The sequence below is a fragment of the Thunnus maccoyii genome, chromosome 11 (assembly GCF_910596095.1).
Source record: "Thunnus maccoyii chromosome 11, fThuMac1.1, whole genome shotgun sequence".
Taxonomy (NCBI): domain Eukaryota; kingdom Metazoa; phylum Chordata; class Actinopteri; order Scombriformes; family Scombridae; genus Thunnus; species Thunnus maccoyii.
In genome coordinates this window covers 31,694,729-31,719,449 of record NC_056543.1, presented here as the reverse complement: position 1 = coordinate 31,719,449, position 24,721 = coordinate 31,694,729, and the positions used below count along the sequence as shown (strand labels likewise).

At 40.3% G+C, this 24,721-nt stretch overlaps 2 protein-coding genes across 7 annotated transcripts in view; one reads left to right on the top strand and one right to left on the bottom strand.

Annotated features, from left to right (window-relative positions):
• The window catches only part of itga4 (integrin alpha 4), a 32,221-nt gene extending 9,957 nt beyond the window's left edge, over nucleotides 1–22,264 (top strand). For 4 of the 5 annotated variants that reach the window (XM_042426238.1, XM_042426237.1, XM_042426236.1 and 1 more), the window contains 22 exons: nucleotides 1,527–1,612; nucleotides 1,800–1,862; nucleotides 1,954–2,094; nucleotides 3,000–3,108; nucleotides 5,226–5,320; nucleotides 6,945–7,035; nucleotides 7,145–7,190; nucleotides 7,543–7,697; nucleotides 8,074–8,228; nucleotides 8,402–8,554; nucleotides 10,909–10,985; nucleotides 12,337–12,478; nucleotides 13,271–13,372; nucleotides 13,834–13,910; nucleotides 14,391–14,480; nucleotides 14,608–14,695; nucleotides 16,241–16,348; nucleotides 18,535–18,660; nucleotides 18,972–19,097; nucleotides 20,195–20,293; nucleotides 20,603–20,722; nucleotides 21,090–22,264. In XM_042426238.1, coding sequence (XP_042282172.1) covers nucleotides 1,527–1,612; nucleotides 1,800–1,862; nucleotides 1,954–2,094; nucleotides 3,000–3,108; nucleotides 5,226–5,320; nucleotides 6,945–7,035; nucleotides 7,145–7,190; nucleotides 7,543–7,697; nucleotides 8,074–8,228; nucleotides 8,402–8,554; nucleotides 10,909–10,985; nucleotides 12,337–12,478; nucleotides 13,271–13,372; nucleotides 13,834–13,910; nucleotides 14,391–14,480; nucleotides 14,608–14,695; nucleotides 16,241–16,348; nucleotides 18,535–18,660; nucleotides 18,972–19,097; nucleotides 20,195–20,293; nucleotides 20,603–20,722; nucleotides 21,090–21,188 — 2,348 coding nt within the window. In that variant the 3' untranslated portion in view covers nucleotides 21,189–22,264. Of the gene's footprint in view, nucleotides 1–1,526; nucleotides 1,613–1,799; nucleotides 1,863–1,953; nucleotides 2,095–2,999; nucleotides 3,109–5,225; nucleotides 5,321–6,944; nucleotides 7,036–7,144; nucleotides 7,191–7,542; nucleotides 7,698–8,073; nucleotides 8,229–8,401; nucleotides 8,555–10,908; nucleotides 10,986–12,336; nucleotides 12,479–13,270; nucleotides 13,373–13,833; nucleotides 13,911–14,390; nucleotides 14,481–14,607; nucleotides 14,696–16,240; nucleotides 16,349–16,518; nucleotides 16,612–18,534; nucleotides 18,661–18,971; nucleotides 19,098–20,194; nucleotides 20,294–20,602; nucleotides 20,723–21,089 lie in introns of those variants that run through there. The other variant, XR_006098775.1, reaches the window with a different exon arrangement.
• Nucleotides 22,265–22,990: 726 nt separating this feature from the next.
• cerkl (ceramide kinase-like) overlaps nucleotides 22,991–24,721 on the bottom strand; it is a 39,949-nt gene continuing 38,218 nt past the window's right edge. For both annotated transcript variants that reach the window (XM_042426256.1, XM_042426257.1), the window contains exon 14: nucleotides 22,991–24,255. In XM_042426256.1, coding sequence (XP_042282190.1) covers nucleotides 24,177–24,255 — 79 coding nt within the window. In that variant the 3' untranslated portion in view covers nucleotides 22,991–24,176. The remainder of the gene's footprint in view (nucleotides 24,256–24,721) is intronic.

The window sequence follows — 24,721 nt, the reverse complement described above, 5'->3', positions numbered from 1 at the left end:
CAGCCATTAATCTAACACGTTTCAGACCTGCCTGAGTTACATTAATAGCTGTATTTTGACATTTGACATTTCAGTAGATTATGTTAAAGATGTGTGCGTGCACCTGATAATTAAAGAAACACAATTTGAGGCTTTTGTGCTCTCTGCAGTTTTCATTATGGGCCAATCTGTGTGCTGAAATGTAAAGAAAAGCTTGAAAAACTGGAAACTGCTCTACTCACTCAGTCAGACGCAAAACAAGGGCCAATTGTGCTCAGTTGCAAACTTTATGGGCGTGTTTGCGCCAGCATATCTTTAGCACAAAATCTTTTGTGAATAGGACCTTGAAACGGGACAGATTGAGGGTGCAAATGCTGATATTAGTGGGCGCAATCCATTCTTTATGGATCTGGCCCAAAGTCTTAACCCTTTTTGGTCACATTGTATCATTCAACCAAGAATGTAATTTCTAAATTTTTTCAAAATATTATTTTTGTCATTTTCTTTGTGATGTGCTTGATAAAATATCTCTAAACAGTGATTTTTTTTACTGTCCAGCTCTCATATACATGCTGAATGAACATGCTGATTCATTCATTTGGGTTATATTCAGTTATTACTGTGCACTCACAGTGACATTAAAAGTACAGTTCTACGTTTTGGGAAATACATATATCTGCTTACTTGCTGAGAATTAGAAAAGAAGATTGATACCATTCTGATCTGTACCATAAACATATAGCTGGAGTCTGTAGCTGGTTAGCTTAGCTTAGCATAAAGACTGGAAACAGAGGCTGTGTCCCCTATCCCTCCCTTGTTCACTCATTCACTACTCACAGAAAGTAGTGTACCTGCCATGGAGACAACTGTATTTGTTCCATTGTGAAATTTTTGAGGGAAATATATAGTGGGTAAAATAACACACGCAGAATTCAGACACTCAAATAAATTACTGACACTCGATATTACCCGAGTAAATATAGTGCACTTTAAAGTAAATAGAGAGTGATTTCAAACACAGCAAGAGGGAAACAACCAGCCTGGCTCTGTCCAAAGGTAACAAACCCACTTGAGATGTCAGTATGCTTCTACCAAAGTGCTTACCGGATGGTCAAACTGTATCTTAACCCCCATCCAATAATTTTCTATATCATGCCCATTATACGCAATGATTGGACAGGTGTATGGAGGTGAGAAAGTAAGCAGGCTTTGAACTTCTCTCTCAAACTCTCTTTTTTCATTCTTCGCACAAATATGTGTCTTATCATGTGTGCAAGCGTGCACAACACTATGTTGTGCAGACGTTGTTGTGAGTGCCTGAAAGAGTGCACCCCACCTTCGAGTGTGGCTGTTAGAACAACTATGAACACTTTTGCTTTCCAACGTGGTCAGACAACATGCCGTATGAATTATGATCAAATTACTATTTTCATCACAGCTTGAGTTGGTCTGTTTGGTCAACAGGAAAGCCTGTGCCTTTGTGGAGAAGACATGATGCTGATGGTCAAAAGTCTGAATATGTGTCACTGTGTCCTGCTGCTTTCCAGGTTACTCTGTTGGAGCCGGTCACTTCCTGAGTCCTGGTAGTGCGGAGGTGGTGGGTGGAGCTCCGCAATACAACCAGAAGGGCAAGGTAGGACCTACTTGTATAGTTGTTTACCTGTTGGACCAAATCTGAATGTTTGTTTGTGTGTTTTGGAGCAGTCTGAGTTGTAGACATTTTTCTTCAGTGGTGTGTCGTTGAGTTTTTGTTGATATTGTGTTTTGCGATATGTAGTTGTGATGGCTGAGGTTAGAGTGTGTGTGTTTGTGATGTGCAGGTCTTCATCTTCGCAGTGGACAACAACATGCTGCGGGTCGTGTCTGAGGTGTCAGGAAAAGAGGTAAGAAGTCGCGTAGCATTAGTATCCTCCATTCAAAACAATGGAATACCTAGCACTTAGCATGTGTGTCTGTTTGTGTGTTTGCGTGCAGCTGGGCTCTTACTTCGGCTCCAGTGTGTGTGCGGTGGATCTGAATGCTGATGGTTTGTCAGATCTGTTGGTCGGCGCTCCCATGGCAATGGGCGTCGCCAGGGAGGAGGGACGAGTCCATGTGTACATCAACCAGGGGGAGGTGAGCACACACACACACATGCACACACTCAAACACAGATTTATACACTCTATAGCCACAGCTATATTATTCTGGCATGAAACAGTGAGTATAACTTCAACTTCAATTGTTATTATCCCTGAGGGGCAATTCATCTTGGGACAATTAATCTGGGATCTGTCTGTGGAGCCAACATGGCCGACAGTGTGATCAGGTTCTGCTGTCCATTGCTGTGACCCAGTTCGATCGTACATACTAGTTGCAAACAGCATATACTACATACTAATTGTCAAAGTATGCTGTTTCTACAGTTGGTCTACAACAAAATCAATGTCAGTGTTTACTTTACTGTTTTGTACTGACAGGAAGTAAAACAAGACTTGTGCGTCGGCATAAGTCTTGTGTTACTTTATGACTTTATGCCACTGCTTATTAAACTTCACAGACAGTCAGTGAAATCTTGTTTGAAAGATTTAATACTTATTTTCTGTTTTCTTAGTGGTTTCTAGAGCTCTCTCACTGCCATCCATAATTCGTGTTAATTTCTTCCAGCTGTGAGCAGCTCCTCTGTTTCATTTGTGCATTTCACTGTGGGAAAACAGAGTCCATCAGCAGCACAAAAATCAATAGATTTTCAGTCTGCATACTAAATGGCATTTTCATGCTTTTACTAGAGATGGTAGTGGTGATATGCCAGGAAGTGCAGGGAGAGAGAAGGGGAATGACATGCAACAAAGGTCCCCAGTCAGGCTCAAATAGGGAACGTTGTGGTTCATGATCAGGGTCTTAACCCCAAAGCAACGGGGGTGCTCCATACATACTGACTCTCAGTCGAACTCACTACATACTCAAAACCTGCTTAGAATTAGTATGTAGTGTAGATTTGGGTACTGCTTGTATTTCCTCACAAATGGATTCTGTCTCAGGCCAAGCTGTTGGAGGCGGAGTTTCACCTGACTGGCAGCAACGCCTACGCCGCCCGGTTTGGAGAGTCCATCGCTGACCTGGGAGACCTGGATGATGACGGTTACCCTGGTAATGATCGCACCTGCACAGCCTGACTTATCAGCTTTTATTATGGTGAAACCATAACACTACTGCTGCTACTACCACTGACACTACTACTAATACTACTGCCAATAGTACTGCAATGCTTCTACTTCCTTAATACTTACTTAATTGCTACTACTGATATTATTAAATAGGGCTGCAACTAGCAATTATTTTCATTAGTTAATTTTCTGATTATTTTTCAAGTTAATAAATGTATTGCTTTGTATCTAAATGTCAGAAAAAAGAGAGAAATGCACATTATTTAGTTGCTACTGATACTACTGAAAATACTACTACTAGTACAAGTGATACTACTAACAACTACTGTTGATACTACTACTACTAACATTACAAATCTTGTAGTACTGTTAGCTTCAGGATTAGTAGTAATCACTGTCTTGCTTAAGGGCATCTCAACAGTGGTTATTACGGAGGTCCAAGTGCTGCTCTTTTATTTTCTGCACCGATCTAATTCCTCACCAGTTACTCTACTATACTACTTATAATACTACAATACTTCAACAACTGCCACTGCTGCTGCTGCTGCTGCACTAAACAACCAAACACACCCACTGTTTATGTATTTTAGGTTTCTTACTAAGGAGGCTCAACTCAGTAACAGTAACTGCTACTTCCTGATAACTAAGAAACATCATTCTGAGTTTTAAAATAACGCCCTCACACACTCACAGACCCCTCACCATCTGTGTGTGTGTGTGTATGAGGAGGGTGGAGGATGTTATTAAGTTCATTAAAACCATAATGACAAACTGTTCTGCTCTGTAACTGAACCTGCCCTCTAATCTGCCAAAGCTAGATAAAAAGCCTGTCCGTGTGTGTGTTCCAGTAGCTGTCTCTTTGTGAAAACACCGAACTTTCAGACCTTCACATCCTCAAAGGATTCAGGTTAAATATTAAAGGACCATGCTGGTATTTTCTCATGTTTATGTACTAATCCTGAATACTGTCATGCTGTGGAACATTTTCCAGCAGGGCTGTTGCCAGGATTTTAGAAATATTGATGCCGTGAGTCAAAGCCCTTCCCCAATACGCCCCTCAGAATATGTGGACCTGACGCTAAACAGGAGTTCTTTGAAATGTATAATTACATTTACTTGGAACCTGACATGTTAATTTTCAAGTCTACTTTCTTTTGTTTTACGTGTAACTATACAGTGACTGCATGTTTGGATGTGAGTGCTGCCAAAACGCAGGTGACACTCAAACGGAGTACTAACTGCTGCTGCTAAAATGCTGCTCATGTTAATTCATTTTAATGTGAAGTCCCCCCCCCAGAATTCGCAGAAGAAATACAAATTACATGACCTTGGTGTCAACAGTAGCTACAGCCCTGCTCTCCAGATAGAGTTCAGTCAGCTGAATGTATGAAAATATAGAGCCAGGCTAGAGGTTCCAGTTTTTATGTTTATGAGAATTATTGATCCTCCCATCTAACTCTCTGCAAGAAGGTGAATAAGCATATTCCCCCGTTTAGGTCAAATCCACTTATACAGTACATCACACTGCAAAACCATTTCCCAAAATGTCAAACTATTCCTTTAAATCCAGTTGTCATATTAACCCCAAAAGGTATGAGTTAAAATATTATTTTGAATGTGAAGTGTGTGTTAACATGACTATCTACCTATGACATCTGAGAATTAATAATTGTCTGCTAAAAACATTGTTTAGCTGTCATCAAAATAAAAAAATTGATGAAATAATCCCACCAGACAAACAGCGAGCAATCATGGCTGCTATGAAAAGAATCATGTGAATTTGTTACTTGCATTAGAAAGGTTACTTTACATCAGCTGCGTTTTTAATCTCAGATATCAGAGCGAACATACCAGCCAGAATTTCTCTTTTTTCACATAAAAATGTCAGTGATCAGTTCTGCAGCAAGTTTCAAGTCTCTCAAAGTTACTTTTCACAGACAAAGCAACATAAACCATATTGGTTGCTCGGATGGAATGAAATCAATTTGTAGGGAACAGGTTGAGGTTAGACTGATGGGTTAGTGAATGGGGTCTGTGAGAGTCCTCACAAATACCGTAATACAAATGTGTGTGTGTGTGTGTGTGTGTGTGTGAGCGTAGATGTGGCAGTTGGTGCCCCACAGGAAGACGATCTAAAAGGAGCCATCTACATCTACAACGGCAGGAAGGAGGGAATCTCACCAACTCCATCTCAGGTACAAACACACAGTTTTTCTATGCAATGAGGCATAATTACCAACATTAAAGGTGTGCTCACTTTCAGTGTGTTCTCAAAATAATGTGGTGTAAATTATCTGGATAAGATTATTTCCAACTGATCATTTGACTTCCTGTGTTTCTAGACCTGTTGGATTTGTCTTTAGCAATGTGGTCCAGTTCTCAGCTATTAACTTCAATGTTCTACTGATAGAAATGATTGACACAACTTCAAAAATAAGACCTAAGCTACTGTATAATAAACAATGTTCAAATGAACCTTGATTATGTCAGAGTGCAAATTACATGTATGTAGTGTGTCAGTATGGGGCTTGATAAAAAATGGAAACATTTAAATCAGTTTTAAAAAAGTTATTGTTAAACATGTTCTTAAAGGTTCTATATGTAAGAACTTTGAAGCAATTTACATGTATTAATCGTTTTTTATTGCCAATGAGTGAACGTGTTGTAACGGAACTTAAAAAATTTCTTGGTTGTCTGTAACAGCCTGTGGACTGATTTCTATGTGAAGGACCCAGGCCGGATTTACCATGAAAATCCAAAGAATGTGACATTTTTGTGCACTCTGGAGTGCTTATGTCAACAAAAGACTGGAATAATGACACAACAACACAACAAAAACGGTGCTAGAAACGCCCTGAAGATATTAGCTCTCCAGCTAATGACACAGCTAGCTGCGTCTGTTGACCACAACACATTTCACAACATAACACCCCAGCAATGACAAGTTGACCACTCCCGAGTGATAGCAGAACATAGCTTACACTTTTTGTTTTTTCTGTTGGTTGTTCAAGTGTGGCAATAAGCACACATTTCAAAACCGCAGCCTGTTGCTCCCCAGTCACAGCTACTGGTGTTTAGTAAACACAATTGGTTAAAAAAAAAAGTTGGTGGTTTGCAGGTCTGGTAAGGTTTGTGTGGTTGATGATGGGGATTGGCTCTCACCAGCCAGCCGCAACTGGAGCCACAACGTGGGGGGGGGGGGGGGGGGGCGGCTTGAGAGATGCTTTTCAGAAACACAGTGAAGAAAAAGACATCACCTGCAATTGCAACAGAATGGTGACTACAGCTCACTTAATGGCCATTGTCGTCACTAATGAGAAGGAATTTCTTATTCTTACATATAGAACCTTTAAAAAAGTGTGGATACAGCTCTCATATCTGTCTGTTAAATATCAAGCTACAGCCAGGAGATGGTTAGCCTAGCTTATCACAAATATCTGAAGCAGGGGAATAAAGCTAGCCTGGCTGTCCCCGTAGAAACACAACATAGTTATTACACTTCAGTTTTTATATATATATAGCTAATTCACTAAGAGCTAGGCTAGCTATATACCTGTTTCCAGTCTTAATGCTAACCATCTCCACCTGGCTGTAGCTTCATATTTAATAGAAAGATATGAGAGTGGTATTGATCTTCAATCTAACTGGGGGCAAGTAAGCAAACAAGCATATTTCCCAAATCGTTGAAAATTGTAAGATTCTCAATTCCAAATCGTTATTGTTCACACAGTAGATGGTTCTTACCTGAGTCCACTACTGTGTTGCACCTGTCTGTCAAACCATCTATTCTGTGATATCCAACATGTGTTGTGTTTTCAGAGGATTACTGGATCCACCCTGGGTCATGACCTCAGGATGTTTGGCCAGTCACTGAGCTCTGGCATTGACATTGATGATAATGGCTACAAAGGTAAGCTGAACTGTCACAAGCTTTTTCCTGTGTCACATCTACTGTATTATACATTTCTGCTCTCATTTGATTTGCTGTAAACCAGGTTAAATTCTCCTTGTCTCTGCAGATGTGGCGGTCGGTGCATTCCTCTCTGATTCCGCTGTGGTTCTCAGGTAAAACAACACTGCAGGACATAGATATGTTCCGGTTGTAGTAGTGTCATTTTTTCAGAAAGGTGCACAGGAAGCAAACATTCTAATTTTAGCTCATTTTGAAGGAAATGATACTTCAGGGGAAGCAGGACATCCGACAATTGGCTAACCAACAATTTCACAACATCTGCTGAAATTATTGTAGATGAAAATCCTCACTTAGAGAAAAGATTTGCTAAAAGCAAATTAACGATTGTAAAAATAAAATTATCTATTGTTTTCAATCCAGTTATAAAATTTATAAGAAGGCATTTCATTTCTGACAGCTGCTGATGCTGTGATCATTTTTCTGAATGTGTCCTGTGTGCTGTAGAACCCGTCCGGTGGTTCGGGTGGAGGCGTCTCTGACTCTGCCTGAGCAGATTGATCAGCGGCTGGCACTGTGCAGAGAACACAAGACTCCAACTGTCTGCTTCAATGTTACCGTCTGTTTCAGTGTTAGCTCCAAACACTACAGAGGAGCTATAGGTAAACCCAACCATCAAGTATATAAAACTCAAGTTCCAATTTGAGCTCCAACCTGCTTATGTTTAAAGGAATAGTTTGACATTTTGGGAAAGTCAGATAAGAAGATTGATACCGCTCTCATAGTAAATATGAATGTGTATATGTATAGTAAATAGGAAGCTACATGTCCAGGGGACAGTTAGCTTATGATAAAAAATGGAAAAACTAGTAAATACCACGTGAGAGTGGTATTGAGCTCCTCATCTAACTTTCAGCCAGAAAGTGAAATGGCATATTTCCCCAAATTTGTAACTGTTGAACTTACTTTTATAGGTTAATCCCACTTTACACAGTGCATGACACTGACTTTAGACCATTTCTCTCCTCTTCTCCGCAGATCTTCAGTATAATTTGACCTCTGACCTCCTCCATAAGCCATCCTTCCCTCATCGTTTCTATTTCCATGGTAATGGGTCGTCCAATATCACAAGGGGTCATGTGAGAGCACGACATGGCCATCTCACTTGTACAACACACGTGGCTTTCCAAAGGGTAATAATCATAGACACACACAGACACACACACACATACAAACACAGACAACTGCACACACAGACACACGCATGCACACACGCACACACATGCAGAACATACAGTGAATAAGTTTCATATGGGATTAATACATGTTAATGCTAATGTTCTCTTCCTGTTTTATATGCCCACAGAAAGACGTGAGGGACATTTTTACTCCTGTGCGGTTTGAGGTTTCCTACAGTCTCAAAGAGACAAAAACCCACAGAGCCACTTCTAAAACCTTTCCTCCATTAAAACCCATTCTGCAGCAGAGCGCAGGACACCTCAACACCATCACCAATCAGGTACTGGCTAGCACTAACACCAATCAAGTACTGGCTAGCGTTAACACCAATCAGGTACTGGCTAGTGTGAACACCAATCAGATACTGGCTAGCACTAACACCAATCAGGTACTGGCTAGTGTGAACACCAATCAGGTACTGGCTAGCACTAACACCAATCAGGTACTGGCTAGCGTTAACACCAATCGGATACTGACTAGCACTAACACCAATCAGGTACTGGCTAGCACTAACACCAATCAGGTACTGGCTAGCATTAACACCAATCGGATACTGACTAGCACTAACACCAATCAGGTACTGGCTAGCGTTAACACCAATTGGATACTGACTAGCACTAACACCAATCAGGCACTGGCTAGCGTTAACACCAATCAGGTACTGGCTAGCGTTAACACCAATCAGGTACTGGCGAGCGTTAACACCAATCAGGTACTGGCTAGCTCTGTAAATGGAACCGCGTTCCCACACATGCGCAGTGTTGTCTGCCTCACACAGAACTACTCTTCTGGAGACTGAAAACATGATCACTGTTATTAGTCTTTGGAATTGTTTCTAACTAAACTAATATACCCAAACTCTTCGGGGCCAATGAACATGTCACCCAGAGCAACAGTGTGGATCACTGACATGGCTTTGGACACACACACAATACTTGTAAGCAGGATGAGTACATTGCTGGTTTGAATATAGAAAATCTCCAGCCATATCCTTTTTATGAGTAAGTAATACAGTACTCGCCTAACAATAGGGGTTAGCAAAAGGAGGATGTGAAAGGACTTATGCTGTTTACAGTGTAACGGAAATAAACAAAACTCTTGCCGTTTTGCTCCGCACAGGATTCTGTGGGGCAGGCGGAGTCTGGGGCAGTTTCCTGTTGGCGAATAGCAATCTGCAAATACTTGCATACATACGAGGGGGGACCCAAAAATTCTCAGAAGCCATCCATAGCACAGGAGCAGGGTGTAGATGTCAGATTTGCCGCTGGGTAGCATATGTCTACAGCTCGGTGAAACTGAAAATGGGACTGAAAGGGAGAAGATTCTCAACTGTGGAAGAAATCCAAGAGTTTTTTTTCTGTGATAATGTAAATATAGCTTATGGAGTTAGTACCACTACCAGAAGTTAATATAACATATACAGAGAGGATATGAGGAGTTTGTATATTATAATTAGTTATTTTGTTTGTGCTGTAAGTTAATATACAGATCCTAACTCGTTATAACTGCCCAGAGTATCAACTCTTTAAAGGTCTAGGCTATTAAAGGTACAGTGTGTAGAATTTAGTGGCATCTAGCAAAACAGACTTGGCAGAAATGGAATACAATATTCATAGGTATGTTTTAATTAGTGTATAATCACCTGAAAATAAGAATCAATGCGTTTTCGTTAGCTTAGAATGAGCCCTTTATATCTACATGGAGAGCAGGTTCTCATCCAAGGAGCCCGCCATGTTGCACCACCGTATTTCTCTGGACAAACCAAACACTAGCATTTTCCGTGAGTTTTGCAGCCACTGTAGGTTCTCCTACACGCTTGGAAGAGGAGGGGGAGAGATATTCAGTTGGTTGCAATCTGCAACCTCACTGCTAGATGCCACTAAATTCTACACAATGCACCTTTAAAATGCAAAAATGATTAACAATCTATTCATTAGTAAGGCAATACAGGGTGCCCTGGTGGCCTAATGGTTAAGGTGCATACCATATAAGTGCTAGATGCCACTATGTTATACACTGGTCCTTTAACTCCTTTATTACTAAGTATTTATCTTTTTATACAAGCACTTTGTGGTGACTATTAACTAGAAATGAATACTTGCCTACAGTTAAATTCTAGGTTGGCTTATATTTACTCATATGCACTGGTTTACTTATACGTACAATTACTACGAAATATACCATTCTGTATGTGTACTGTTCTAAAGAATAATGATATAATTAACCCATCATTTCCTGATGGAGGAAGCTTCACTGTCACATCTTTCTGTTTGACATCAAACTGATCTGTTCTAAAGGGAAGGAAGCCGCTAATCAGATGTCAGCTCCACCACAGACACTGATAATGACTTCCTGCTAATCCAGATGTGTTTACAGCTGCACAACCTCATCTGCAGCACATTAACCAACATACTTCCTCTTTGTCTCCACACCATGTCCCACTGACTCATAACAACAGAGGAGGAAAAGTTAACATGTAGGAATGTGCAGTGCGAGGGTGGGAGGTAGTCATCAGTGCATTGTTCAACATATATAAGACGGAGGTCGCAGGAGCTGACTGTAATGTCATCATAACTGCTCTATTCAGTATGATTGATGTCATCCATAAATTCTCTGTGTCTTTCTCTCTTTCAGACACAGTTTGCTCGTTCCTGTTCTCTGGTGAACTGTTCGACTAATATGCAGCTGTCAGCTCAACTCGTGCTGCCACAGTAAGATCACACACACACACACACACACACACACACAAACACACACACAGCAGGGATCTTTGTGTGATTCACAGTGAAAGAGAAAGACAGAAAAAACACCAGTTCTCAGCTCAGCAGGATTGATGCCTGTTGTACTTTATTAGTCCAGTTAGAATATATAAGTCACACAGAAGTGATAGGCTTCTCTTGCATTGTACTATCCGTACAATATAATCCAAACTAAGCCATTCAGTTCTCCAAAAATGGCTAACACATGTTGCAAATTAGCTGCTGGCTAATTGATGGAGATTTATTTAGAGCAATGATCTTGATCTTAGTTCTGGCTGGACCATGCTGTCATTCTTTATGTGTTTGTTGTGGCTGGGTGATATGGCAAAGAAGTGTATCTTTTCAATAGTTTCACATCTTGGGGAAATATGCTTATTCAATTTCTTGCAGAGAGTTTTATGAGAAGAACGATACCACTCTCACATCTGCGTGTTAAGTATGTAATAGCAGCCACGAGATGGTTACCTTAGTGTGGCATAGCATAAAGAATGGAAACAAGAGGAAACAGCTAGATCTGTGCTTACAGGAATAGTTTGACATTTGTGGAAATACACTTGTTCACTTTCTTGTTGAAAGTGAGTCAGCCAGGTTAGCTTAGTTTAACATAAAGACTGGAAACAGTCCTGGGGAAAACAGCTAGCCTTGCTCTCACCAAAGGTCACAAAAATCCCTCTAGCAGTACCTTTTAAGTAAACTCTATATAACGTGTTAATTAGTGAGCTTTAGAGCGGCTGCTAGGTGGATTGTGTTCTCTCTGGACAGAGGCAGGCTAGCTGTTTTCCCTTGTTTCCAGTCTTAATGATAAGCTAAGCTCAGCCTTGTCTCCTGGCTGTAGCTTCACATTTAACTCAGACATGAGAATGTCAATAAAATGACATTTCTCAATGACATAACGAATGTGCCAACACTAGAGATGGGTTTTGAATGAGAGTACACCTAGGACACTAAAACATTCAGGATAGCCGCAGTCCACAACATCTTTACGTTTAAACTTGTTGTGACTGTTGAGCTGTCTGTTGTGTGCTAGTCTCTCCCATCTTTTTAATAGACTTTGGTGCCAAAATGCTAACTTAGCCTATTCTGCCTATTTGGGAAGTGGGCTGTCTACTCCTAAAGGACTGCCACATGACTGGTTACAAATACATTTGTATATGTGATGTGATTAGTTGCAAGTAAGTTGTCAAGCAATGCAACTTATAAACAGTATATCAAAGTTTCTCATTTTCTTATTGAGGAAATCTCTCTATATCTGTGAGTGCTTCTTGTTTCTATTGCCCAGTCTAAGTGTTGTTGTTGTCATTAGTCAGCAGCAGTATTTTGCTCTTGGCTCTGGACGGACTATCATGTTGAACGCCTCGCTGCTGAACTCTGGAGATGATGCCTTCCTGCCGCAATTGATGCTCCGGTTCCCCGACAACATCCACTACATCAAAGTACTGCAGAACGTGAGTTTAAACAGCCTGAGTAAGCTGATCGATCAGTTTTAAAGTCATAATTTTTATGATTTCAGTCCTGATTGATTTGGCAACACCTGCGGTTACTGATGGTAACAGCAAGTACGGTTTAATACTACAGCAAACACTTGTTATCAGAAATATAACAGAAGAGCAACTGGTGTATCTGTTTACAGGGAAGCCAAATAAAAGAAATCAGTCATTCTTTTTCCATTATGCTATGAACAACCGCAATCTGATATCATGCTGCAGGCGGCCCACGTAGTTTCCACAAAACAGCAGGACACAGTTAAAAGTGTTACTTTGCTGAGGAGTTGGAGACGCAGCTCTTTATCTAACAACTCACTGTGGCTGCATCTTCACGTTCAACATCTAAAACTGATCTGCTGTCAAAAAATGCCCAAAATGACACATGTGACCACTTCACAATAAGAGCCGCCTTGGCATTTAATGTGTAGCAGCAACAGAAGCTTAGCATTAGCAGTAATTTGATACAGTTCTGATGTGGCTGTAGGAGAGTTAACAGTTAACATCCAGGCTGATATCAATGAGTGTGCACGGTGGACTCTGCCACTAACAATGAAAACTACTATATGAAAAGGAAGTTACGGAATCTAAATACACGGAATGGCTATTCTTTAAAAACAATGACGACCATAAACAGTATCAAAAATGAGATTTGATTTTATGACAATCTTAAGGATTGTAACTTTAACAACACAAATAAGTGGTCAAATAAAGTACACATGAACAAACTGTGTGTGTGTGTTTGTGTATGTGCAGGAGGACAACATGGTGAGTTGTGATGTCACACAGGATGTCAACAGTACAACGGTTGGCGTTGTTTGCAGTGTTTCCAGCCTCGTCCTCCCGGCCCACGCCCAGGTAAACATCACAATCACACACTGTTATTTAAAATACAGGCAGCTAATACTGATCCTCAGCTCAGTCTAACTCCAAACTGTCTGCGGTGTAGAGGTCAAAGATCAGATCCCGTGTGTCTGTACTTTTTGTTCTCCAGTTTTTGTCTCATCAGCAGGTATTTGCTGCATTTCCTTTGTCACAGTATTTTTCACAGTGAACGTTGTGAAAGAAAATGTCGAAATATCTGAGTTCCTCTCAGAAAAGGACAGAGGAGCAATTTTAAGGCATAATGTAAAAAGTTGTTGTTTAATATGATCATGTTGATTCAACTGGGCAAAACAGAAAGATAAGTTTATAGTGAAGCAGGGAAATGCAAAAATGATCAAAATAAATCTGATATAAAATGATGATGAAAACTGAGATATTTAAAAAAAAAAAAAAAAAAAAACGTTAGAAATCACTGAGTTTCCTTTTTCTTGTAGATCAATATCAGCTTCCTATTGGATGTTAACCAGAACAGCACACCTGGTGACATCATCATTCGCACCAACACCAGCAGGTAAGGACACGCCACCTTCTCTCATCCCCAGAGATGAATTAAGTACTCAAAACATTTACATGAGCAACAATTTTAACTACAGAAACATTCACATTTAGTATCAAAAGTTAAATTGCTCATTTTGAGGAATGTTTTAAACAGTGTTACATTGTTGTTGCAGTTGTTTTAATCTGTTGAGTCAGAAAACAAACTTAAAGGGAAATTTTGCGGGAAAATCAGGACTGAACAGAATAAAATCCTACTTATCTACTTATTCTACTTATTTGATCAATTGCTGTATTTGGATGGATGGAATGTGCAGGGCCCACGTGAAATTGAATTATTATAGAAATACATTTTTAACAAGATGATTTTTCTGAGGTTGTATTCAGTTTGTCATTTTTCGCCGTGCAGACTACAAAGTTATATAAAATAGTTGCAATGATTCAGTCCATCTGTGACATTTGCAGGTTAATTGGGTTAAATTTATTTCCTCCTCAGTGACAACTATGAGTGGGAAGACTATCTCCATGACAACTCGGTCAGTCTGCTTCTTCCTCTCAGATATGGAGTTAACGTCAACATCCACGGGTGAGTCAGCAGTAATACGGTACTATTACTCACTTTCCAATTAAACGTTGCTGCTGTTGGACATGTGGGACATGTGTTCCTGTTGAGGCTGCAGATGTTGCAAGTAAAACTGTCTGTCTGTTTGCAGTTTTGTGACTCCCACCTCATTTGTGTTTGGAGACGAAGACTTGACTCCAGTCAACTGCTACACTGAGAGATTCAACTACACTTACAAGGTACAAATCCACTCTCAGCCATCCAGCCTCTTATCCAGCTCAGGTCACAGTGGCAGCAGACAAAGGAGAATAGCCCAGACGTCTTTCTCCACCGTCACATCCTGCAGCTGCTCTTTCAAGTCCAGATGGGAAGTATAATCCTTGTCTGCCCTGGCCAGCATACTTCCACAGGAAGACCTCCTGGAGGTATCCTAATCAGATGCCCAAACCACCACAACTGGCTCCTTTTATCATGAAGGAGCAGCAGTTCTACTCTGAGCTCATGACCATAGGTTAGAATGGAACCAACTGGAAAAGGCTCAGCTGCCTTCTTCATCACAACAGTCCAGGACAACACCTGCATGACTGCCAACGTTGCACCAATTCACCTTCACAATTTATTTCACTTGGCATAGCAGCTTGCTTCCTATCTTAAGCGAGTAATCCACTATTTCCCAGCAGAGTAGCATGGCCTTAAGGTGTGTTCAGACAGAAAGCCAACTGAATTTATCATCTTAAAGCCAAGAGAATTTTCACCTAATGTCATTCGTGCAAATTTGTAACTTGTACAGTCCATGTTCATCGCCCCAAACAGCCAACTGTACAGATGTTAGCTGTAAGCTAGCTAAAAATGGATGCACCGACTTTGTGTGTGTGTGTGTGTGTGTGTGTGTGTGTGTGTGTGTGTGTGTGTGTGTGTGTGTATGTGTTTCTGTTTAGCTCAGGCTCTGACCCATCTCAGAGCTCGGCAGCAACTCATAAAGCGTGGGGTGAATGCATATTTTCACTGAAGTTGAAATATTTTCACCCTGAATCAATTCATCTTCACTTCAGTTTGAGCCATTCTGGGTGACTTGGCATCTAGTTTTGTCTTTCCGTTGACTATATATGCAATCACCACGTCTCTGAAATTTCCCTCATGTTGTCTGAACACATCTGTAAAGTTGCAGGTGGTTGCCGGGACTGAGAAATACAGCAGGACTGAATATTTGGCAAAAAGCAGAGAAGCTATCCTGAAGTCACCAAATTGGGTGTTTTCTCCTCAGCTGTCTCTTAAGAATCAGTAACAAAATACAGCTTCAGCTCACTGAGAACAAGCTTGACATGATGCCAAGAATGAAGATACAGCTCTCACTCTGTTTATACTAGGATAGATTGTACAGCACTCCATATTGCTACAGTACCGCAACCCCTGTAGTCCAAAAATACATGTAGACTTGATGGACAACCTCTCATGACCTATTAAGTATCTCTGTAAATCATCATGCTGTCTGCTAGTTCACTGACCTCCATGTGACATTGAAGAGGAATGTCTATAGAGACAGACCAACAATATCCAGAGCCTTCAGCATCTCTGGATAAAATGAGTTTGAGTTAATGAGGTTGACTTTCTTCTCTCTGTCTCCATTCCCAAATGGTTCATGTCACCCCTAGATAGAGAGTACAGCCCCTATCAGGGAGTTTGGTTCCATAGTTGGCATTATTGAAAGGAGGCAAAGAGTCACATTACATTTTCTAATGTTTTCTCTAATGTTATCTGTTCTCTCCCTGTCTGTCCATCTGCAGGTGTTAAACTCTGGTCCCAGCAGGTCAGTAGATACTGTGGTTGACATCATGCTGCCGAAGACTCTCACACCTTACCGACACAGACTTCTGCAAGTGGTCGACTGGCAGGTACATGGCACTGCTTCTCCCAGCAGTATCAGTAGTGACAAGAGAACAATCAATAATATAACCCTTTCACATTTTTTTACGGATTAATTGGAAAAATAATCAGCAAATGAATCAATGATGATAGCAATTATTAGTAGCAGCTCCAGTACCGTGTGTGTGGTCCCTCACAGGTTTCTGAAAGGATGTTATGAAGTCTGCAGTTTGGAGATCTGGTTTACTGATTACCAGCATCTTTGTCAGTAACTGGAGCCTGTGTTGGTGAGGTTAGATGAGCAAGCAGAAACCACCATAACTGAGTGTGATAGATTGAGACGCCTCAAACAGTCTTCTTCATACAACAACATCATCTACTGAGACCTGAAGTTGTTGCAGAACACAGTGTATAGAAAGCTGCAGTCCTGACGTCATGTCCGGGTTAGCGTCTGCTCCGCTAGCTTCTATAACTCAGTGAAATCTCTCATTCAGCATTTCTTTCATCAGTCTTTCTGAAAACAATGAAGCCTGTTCCTGGGGTTTACTTTCCATCCACTACAGCACTTGCTATTAGAAATTGAAACATGTGTGATGTTAGTTAAATGATTACTTTGCAAGCATGCAAAAAACTACAGCTTCCATGAAAATTTACAGCCACAGCAGTGTGGTTACTTTGATCATCATAACTTGGGTCTCCTCCATATCCATAATATCCACCAACACTCTCTTCTCAAGACATTTTTCAACTTGTTAGCCATAATCTTTGCTCTTTAAAAAGTTGTTTGCTCCTTTGTGTTCTGCTGTTATTACAGACATGTCTGAACTGAGAGCCATACACTTTCCCATGGACTTTCCTCTTTTGAAAGCCTTGACGTTTAATCTGCAGTGGTCTAGTAGCTAATGAGAAATGTTCATTAAAGGCTGCTTAAAACAGAAATACTGAATAAACAATGATGTTACTTTTTTTAAAGACATTCCCGTCCTTATGTAGACATATAAAGTGAACCACATGACATACTGTTGAGTACGGCTATGTTAAGATTATGTTCATGTTATGGATTATTAGTCATTTGCGTTATTACAAATGTCAGTGGGATTTTGAATGAAGTTTTCCTTCTTCTGGAACAGAGCCTGGAATTTCTGGTATCACTTCAGCTCGCTACTGATTTTGTTCCCAGACAAGCTGGGGAGTTTCCCGTTCACTTGAGAACATTGAGAATTTTCTTGGAGCAGCATCTAGTGGCCGTTAGAGGAACTGTAGCCGTAAAATTCATTAAACGCTAAAGTAACTTTGAAAAACTGATGCTGAGAAACCACAGCAAGGTATTTATCAAGTATTTCAGGCCAGGAAATCACTCTTAACTGGCCAAAAATTACTATTTAAAGTATTTGAGGTACTTTTGGTCCTAATTTTAGGACAAAGAGTAAAATCATTCTATCAACCTTCTTAATGTAGGAATCACTAACCTGTTAGTAGTCGTCAGGAGATGGCAGAGAAGGCAGAGACATTCACTGTCATTCACTAATGACAAAGACATTGATAAAAGATTTGGTAAAAACTGAATAATGTTCTGGCGGACCTGCTGCCTGTGCAAAATTGCACAAAAGGTGAAACACAAGGCAGTATTACTGTTGTAAAACAATACGGTTGAATAAGGCTGATAGGATCATTTCACACAGCATTTTAAACTGTATATACATTTAGCCTATTGTTTATGGCCCACAAGTGGCTTGTCAGTGTTTACTTACAATAAAAAATAGCTATGGGCTCTTCATTTCTTGTGGTAACATATTTTCCTCATATATGCTTTTTTTCCATACACATAAAAAAGTGGTGTTTTTTTCTGCATTTCAAATGCTACCATGGTTAAATACTTAACCACCCCCCAAAACACTCTCACACTCTGTTTTTAGTCTTCATGTTGACTTTCAGAGACTCCTAGTAGTGATTATGAGATGCTTGATGAACCAGCAGATTCCAGGCTTCACACAGATTTTTGGTCGTGGGGGTTTTATTACTCTTTAAGGAATTTGAGTATTGGCTTCAACACTCAGCCATGGTGGTTGCTGATTGGGAAGTGGTAGCAGTGGTGGTTGATGTAGTATTAGCAGTAGATGTAGAAGTTGTGGTTATAGTAGTAGTCCCAGCACATTTATAACATCAGTGGTACAACAGTGTGCAATATTAATACCTACATTCTCTCCCTCTGCAGTCGTCTCACGGTGTGTGTTCGATCAGTGACACAACTATTTCAGTTATCGAAGACTGTGACGTCCCTCAAGCTTCCTTCATCAAACAGCTTGTCTTCTTCTTCTCCTCCAGCTCCACCCGCAAAATGGTAAACACACACACACACACACACACACATGCACAGAGCAAATAAAGTCCAACAAATGAATTCTCTCAGAATAACATAATGCAATACTAGACCAAAGTTTTCACTGGTAGTTACATCATTAGTACAAACATTGCCTCATTGATTAAAAAGTCACAGATACAAATCTGTATCCATAACAACTTTAAGAGAGAAGTAAGAAGCATCCAATCAACAGTACATCAATGCACCAACTTCACTATATACCGACATACAGTGTACAGTATGAACTTGAACATTTTTCTGCATGCGTGTGTGTGTGTGTGTGTGTGCAGTTCTGTGTCCATGGTCATGATCTGTGTGAGCGGTTGGTGTGTCGTCTTGGTAACTTGGAGGCAGGGAGAGAAGCCACCATCCAACTGGAGGTCAAAGTGAACCCTGCTGTACTACGGCAAGCTCCGGTAACACAAACACAAATTACAACTGAATCAGAGCTTGTTTGAAACACACTTAAGACTTCACTTCAGCTGCACTTTTCTTGGTCTCTGACTCACTTCAACGTATCTGAACACCAGTTTTCACTGACTCAGCATAATGCTGAGGAGGGATGGGGTTTGGGGTGTCTTACCTTGACTGTGTATGTAGTGTGTTTGACTCCTGCAGCTTTTCACTTAACTGATCCAATGTGAAAAAAACTCACTTAGTAAGCTAATCAGTAATCAGCACTTTTAATTTGAAGGCTTTTATTAAGAAGCTGCAGGAAGTGTTGAATTTGCACTAACAACTTAACAATGTTAAGGTTGTGCTTGCTCTCTCTCTTGGTCTTCCACAGTGATTTTAACCACACCAGTGACATGACATCAAGGGATGACATTATCATTCTGTCAGTCCTTCCACCACTTTGGTTCAGACTGAAATATCTCAACAACCATTGGATGGCTTGGAACAAAATTTTGTACAGACATTCATGGTGGCCAGAGGATTAATCTGACTGTTCCTCTCGTGCCACCTTGATGTTGACATTTGTGGTTTTTGAGTGAAATGTCTGAACAAATATCGGATGAATTACATGAAATTTGGTTCAGACATTCATGTCCCCCTCAGGATAAATTGCGACTTTTCAGTCTAGAGCCATCATTAGGTCACAATTTTAATTTGTCCAACACTTAAGTTTATGACCAAAAACTAATGACATTTCCATCAGGCTTAGCTGCACTTTTTGTTTAGTGGTATTTAGCAAATGTTAGCATGCTAACATGCTAAACTAAGATGGTGAACATGGTAAACAGAACAACAACTAAACATCAGCATGTTTAGCATTGTCATTGTGAGTTTATTAGCGTTCTAATGTTAGCATTTACCTCAACCACCGTAACTAAGTACAGCCTCACAGAGCTGCTAACATGGCTGTCTTGTTTCTACTGATGCCTCACTATCTGTTTTGTTATTTTAAATTTGTTTGACTTTTAAGGCAGTAAAAAACATAACCAAAATGTCTTACATTTAGAGTAACAGATGAAGACAAAAACAAACGTCTGTCTGCATGTCTCTGTCTCAGGGTCGTCAGGGTATCATGATGTTGGAGAGCACAGCAATGATGTCATCTCCCAGAGAAGATGCTCACACCACCGTGATCCACGAACAACCTGAGGCACAGGTATAACACTCTGCATCCAATCGCAATCCAAAGCTTAACCGATCAAAACAAAGATCTTACAGCTCAATAAAAAACTGTAGAGTGAGTCAGACTGGACCACCATCATCAGCAACTCTCTCCTCATCAAGGTTTCTATTTCTGAACTAGATAATAAAAAAATAAGCAACTTGCATTATTTTTGCAGCTCACACAGTACCATCAAAGCCTTATGGGAGTTGCAGTTGTTGAATGTTAAAGTAATCCTAAAGTACTGTCCTGTATATTCTAATTGTTACTAAGGATCATGTATTGTATGTTGTACATTTCAAGGTGGTGGTGGAAGCTCATTTTACCCAGAAACCCTCAACAATGGTGAAGGTCTTCATCATCGTCATCAGTTTAGTTTTGGGTATAATGATCCTGGCTGCTCTCATCTGGTGTCTGTGGAAGGTAAATAATTGTATATATAATAATAATAAATATCAACTTGTCAGTGCTCTCTGGTGGACAATCTATGTAATGGTGACACTGTTTCTAAATTACCTCAAATCTTTGTTTTTTCTCCTTTGCAATTTCTTGTTGCTAATATCTGTGTGATAATATTTACTGTGCCAGTGCATCAGCAGGACTCTCATGTAAAGATGCTTCGAATGTGAACAAGTTGCTTTACTTGTAAAACAATACCATTTTTCATACGCATGCCAATATAATACACTGATAAACTGCTGTATATCGCACATTTCTTGACTTTATGTGACTCTATGTCTCCCTCTCCCTCCTGTGTCTCCTTGTCTGTCTGTCTCTGTCTCTGTCTCAGGCTGGTTTCTTTAATAGGAGCTTCCAGAAGACAGAGGAGTTCAACAGAGACAGCTGGGACTACGTTCCTAAAAGCGACAAACGCGAAAGCACTTCCTAACCACCTCTGAACATGACCTCTGACCATAAGGTGGAGTTCCCATGGTGACTGTGCAACAGTTTAAATGACATATGTGCTGATGGATGCCATGAAGGGAGTGCTGTGTAAGAAAATACAGCAATCCAATTTGTCCAAAACTATAGAAACTATTGCAGATGAACGTCATGGGCCAATGAAATGTGTTCCCGCTGTGTCAGAAGGTTTGACGTTACGCCCACAACAAGGCAGCCCAGCTAGTTTCAACACAGACCTTTGTGAGTGTGATAGATGATAAAATGTCTCAAGTGAACTTCTTCTGAACATACCTGAAAACGGCCGTGACCTTTGACCTTTTCAACTAATGTGCAACATGCCTGATGTGCCTTCACAAATACAGACCAGCTAAAAGACTTGAAAAGGCTGCAGCAATGAATGGAGGATCAACAAAAAAGGGAAGTGAAACAATCAAATGTGGACCAATCAGAAGGCCTTGGGCTTGCTGGTTGTGACATCATGTTATTGATGACCTTCATTCTGACTCTTTTGGAAAAAGTAAACCAAAGGAAGCAACTTTCTGGTGAGCTTTGATCTCAGGGGATGGAAACATAGCCTCTGATTGGCTCATAGTTCTCTGGAGAACCTTCCATTTGTCTGTGTACATTTTGTTTTCTACATTTTTGTTCACCTGCTGATCAACACTTTATGCACTAGTGACACACACACACAGATACAAAGCAGACTCACTGGTCGTGTTGCATCATGTGATGCCTGTAGCACACACACTGTTCAGACAGAAGTAGCAGTAGTCAAGCTGTGGCAGCCGGATGGGCCAATCCAGGGAGCAAATGAAAAATTGCTGATTTCTGGAGTGTCGACACATGTTGACGCTGGGAAACAGGACAGTGGCTCATCCTGAAGCAGGGTAGTGAGCTAACCTGCAGCAACATGCATCCTGCCCCTGCTGCATCTTGGGTGTACAAGAGGAATCCAAAACCTAGTGTTTTTTAATGCACATGGCACAACATCTGTGCATTTTTCACTCTGGGCTCATTTGGGTACTACCAGAGTTTGATAAACACGTGGTTACTGTTCTAATCTATTGTCTGCTTAGTCTGTTTGTCAGCAAATCGCAGCTGTTTAGGAAGACATTTTGTTGTGTGCATAAAAAAACAGAGAACAATGTGCAGCTGGGCAGAACCAAATGAGCATAACCGAAGACAGCATGGCTGCCCATAAGGAATCGCAAAAAGTTGTTTTTAAAAAGTGCTTCTTTTCATCTACACTCTCAGAAACAAATATGTGATATCAAGTTGAGCTTTAATGTTTATCACTGTTCATTGTTTATCACAGACAAAAACAGTTCAGCTGGGTCTGAAATCACTCCAGTACATTTACTGTCCATCATTGTCAGTATTTGAATTGAGTTTGAAATGTGTTTTACAGAGTAGTGTCCATGGTGTGCACACGACTTTCTACTAACAATCCCAGAAATTGCATTTTGTTGCATTTTACAGATGCGAAAATTACGATTGTGCTACTCTACACCTGTGAATGATTACGGAAAATAATGATTCATAAGTGTCTGAAATCTCAATTTACTGCTCAATATAAACTACTGAATGTCTATATAGAGTGAGAATGAGGGAGGGATTTCAGACACAGTATAAATATTCCTGTGTCTTGATAACAATGCAAGAATGCCACTATCATCATGACATACATACATGGATGTTCTTATTGCACTCGGACTGTACCACACTTGAGATGAACTCAGGTAGTTTCTTGGTTCCACGCTTCGTTCACGGTATTCATTTTTTTGGGGGGGGGGGGAAATTGCTCCAAGATTCAAACTGACCTGCCAGCATGAAAGCACACGATAAGATGCAACCTGTTGGGTAACAGAGCCAGCATCACATTGAGCCACAGGGTTGAATAATGGAAGACTACTTGAAAATCAAATGTGTTGTTTTAATTACTTGTATTCCACAGCTACTATGATCAGCTACTACCTTCCCCTGTTTAATTAGTTCAAATGTAAGTCACACACACAAACACACACATAAACACACACGGATGTTTTTAATATTTTAATTATTGAGTTTTTGTATATGTGAAGTTCTGCACTGGAGAGTCTCACTGCTTTTATCATCACTTTTCTATTAAAATGAAGAATTTCTTATTTAAGCAACAACTTGTATTTGTTTTTTTCTGATCATGATCATAGCTGTTACTCCAAAAAAATCTGCATTATCATTAAAAAAGACGAGCTTCCATATAAGAACAGCCATATTAAGTACAAACCGCTCTGGACAGTAAAAATTTTTTTTTTTTTTTACAGTCTGTGGACACATTGGGCTCATCCAGTCTGGTTCTGCTTGTGTGCAGCAACATGCAAACATCTGCAGAAACTAGAAGCAGAACTTCCTTAAAACTGTACTTTTAAGGTAGTTCTGCTTTCCCTTACAGAGTCAATAAACTATGTTCAGGTTTGAGCTCACAAACTAAACAAAGATGAATGTTTGTATTGCTGCAGCAGAACCAGAGACTGGACAAGATAAAACAAAATGCAACTTGTAATAAAAAAAAATATTCAACTCAAATGAAATCAAAGTCAAGTCATGTGAGAAAAGCTGATTAAAATACAGTAAAATGTAAACATGAATTTGAATATAAAACAGGAATCTTTATCTTCATCAATCAGTTCCAAAAGTTATAAATCTTTACATTGTAAAGCACAGTTAGTGTGGAGTTAAAGGTAGCTGACAAGTTACATCACTGGTTGTTAAAGCTGCACGAGTCAAGCAGCCCAAAAAGAATCTATTAATACAGCTTTAATATGTTTCGTAAACAGGAAGCTGCTGCTACTTTTATGTTTTTTCTACTTTGTACGAAACTTCTACATTAGTTCACATCGCCATGGAAACAAGAGGGCACTGTTGAGTAATTGTGGTTACCATGGCAACATGCCTCAGTCCCACCACACACACACAGCAGCGCCCTCTGCTGGACTCAGATGCAGCTGCAGGAGACGGTCGACTCAGCTTCGTCCACCTCCTCCCCGTACAGAGTGATGAGCCGCGGGTGGACCCTGAATACAGCACACACACACACACGCACACACACACACACACACACACACACACACAATGATGTGACGTACTGAGATAAAAGTGTAAAATGATATAAGAGTTAAAGGGTCAGTTCACCCAAATGACAAAAATAAAAAACATATTTCCTCACTTCCATCTCATTGTATTTTTGGTTTCATTTGTCAGCTGTAATCAAAACAGGGGGCATTGCAGTAACATGGTATGTGGCTTAACCAAACCAACCAAAACCAACAAACCAACACACTGTCAACAGCAGAAATGTGGCTGAGGTCTCTAAATATCCAGAGCAACAAGGACACTGTTTCTGGAGAGAGACATCACTGTTGAAGTTGTTTTTCAGGCCAGAATAAATAACCAAGACAATAATCATCTCCAAACCTGGAAAAACAAAACAAAACCTATCTGCATGGACAGATACCACCAGAAGGGAAATGTTTTATTTTG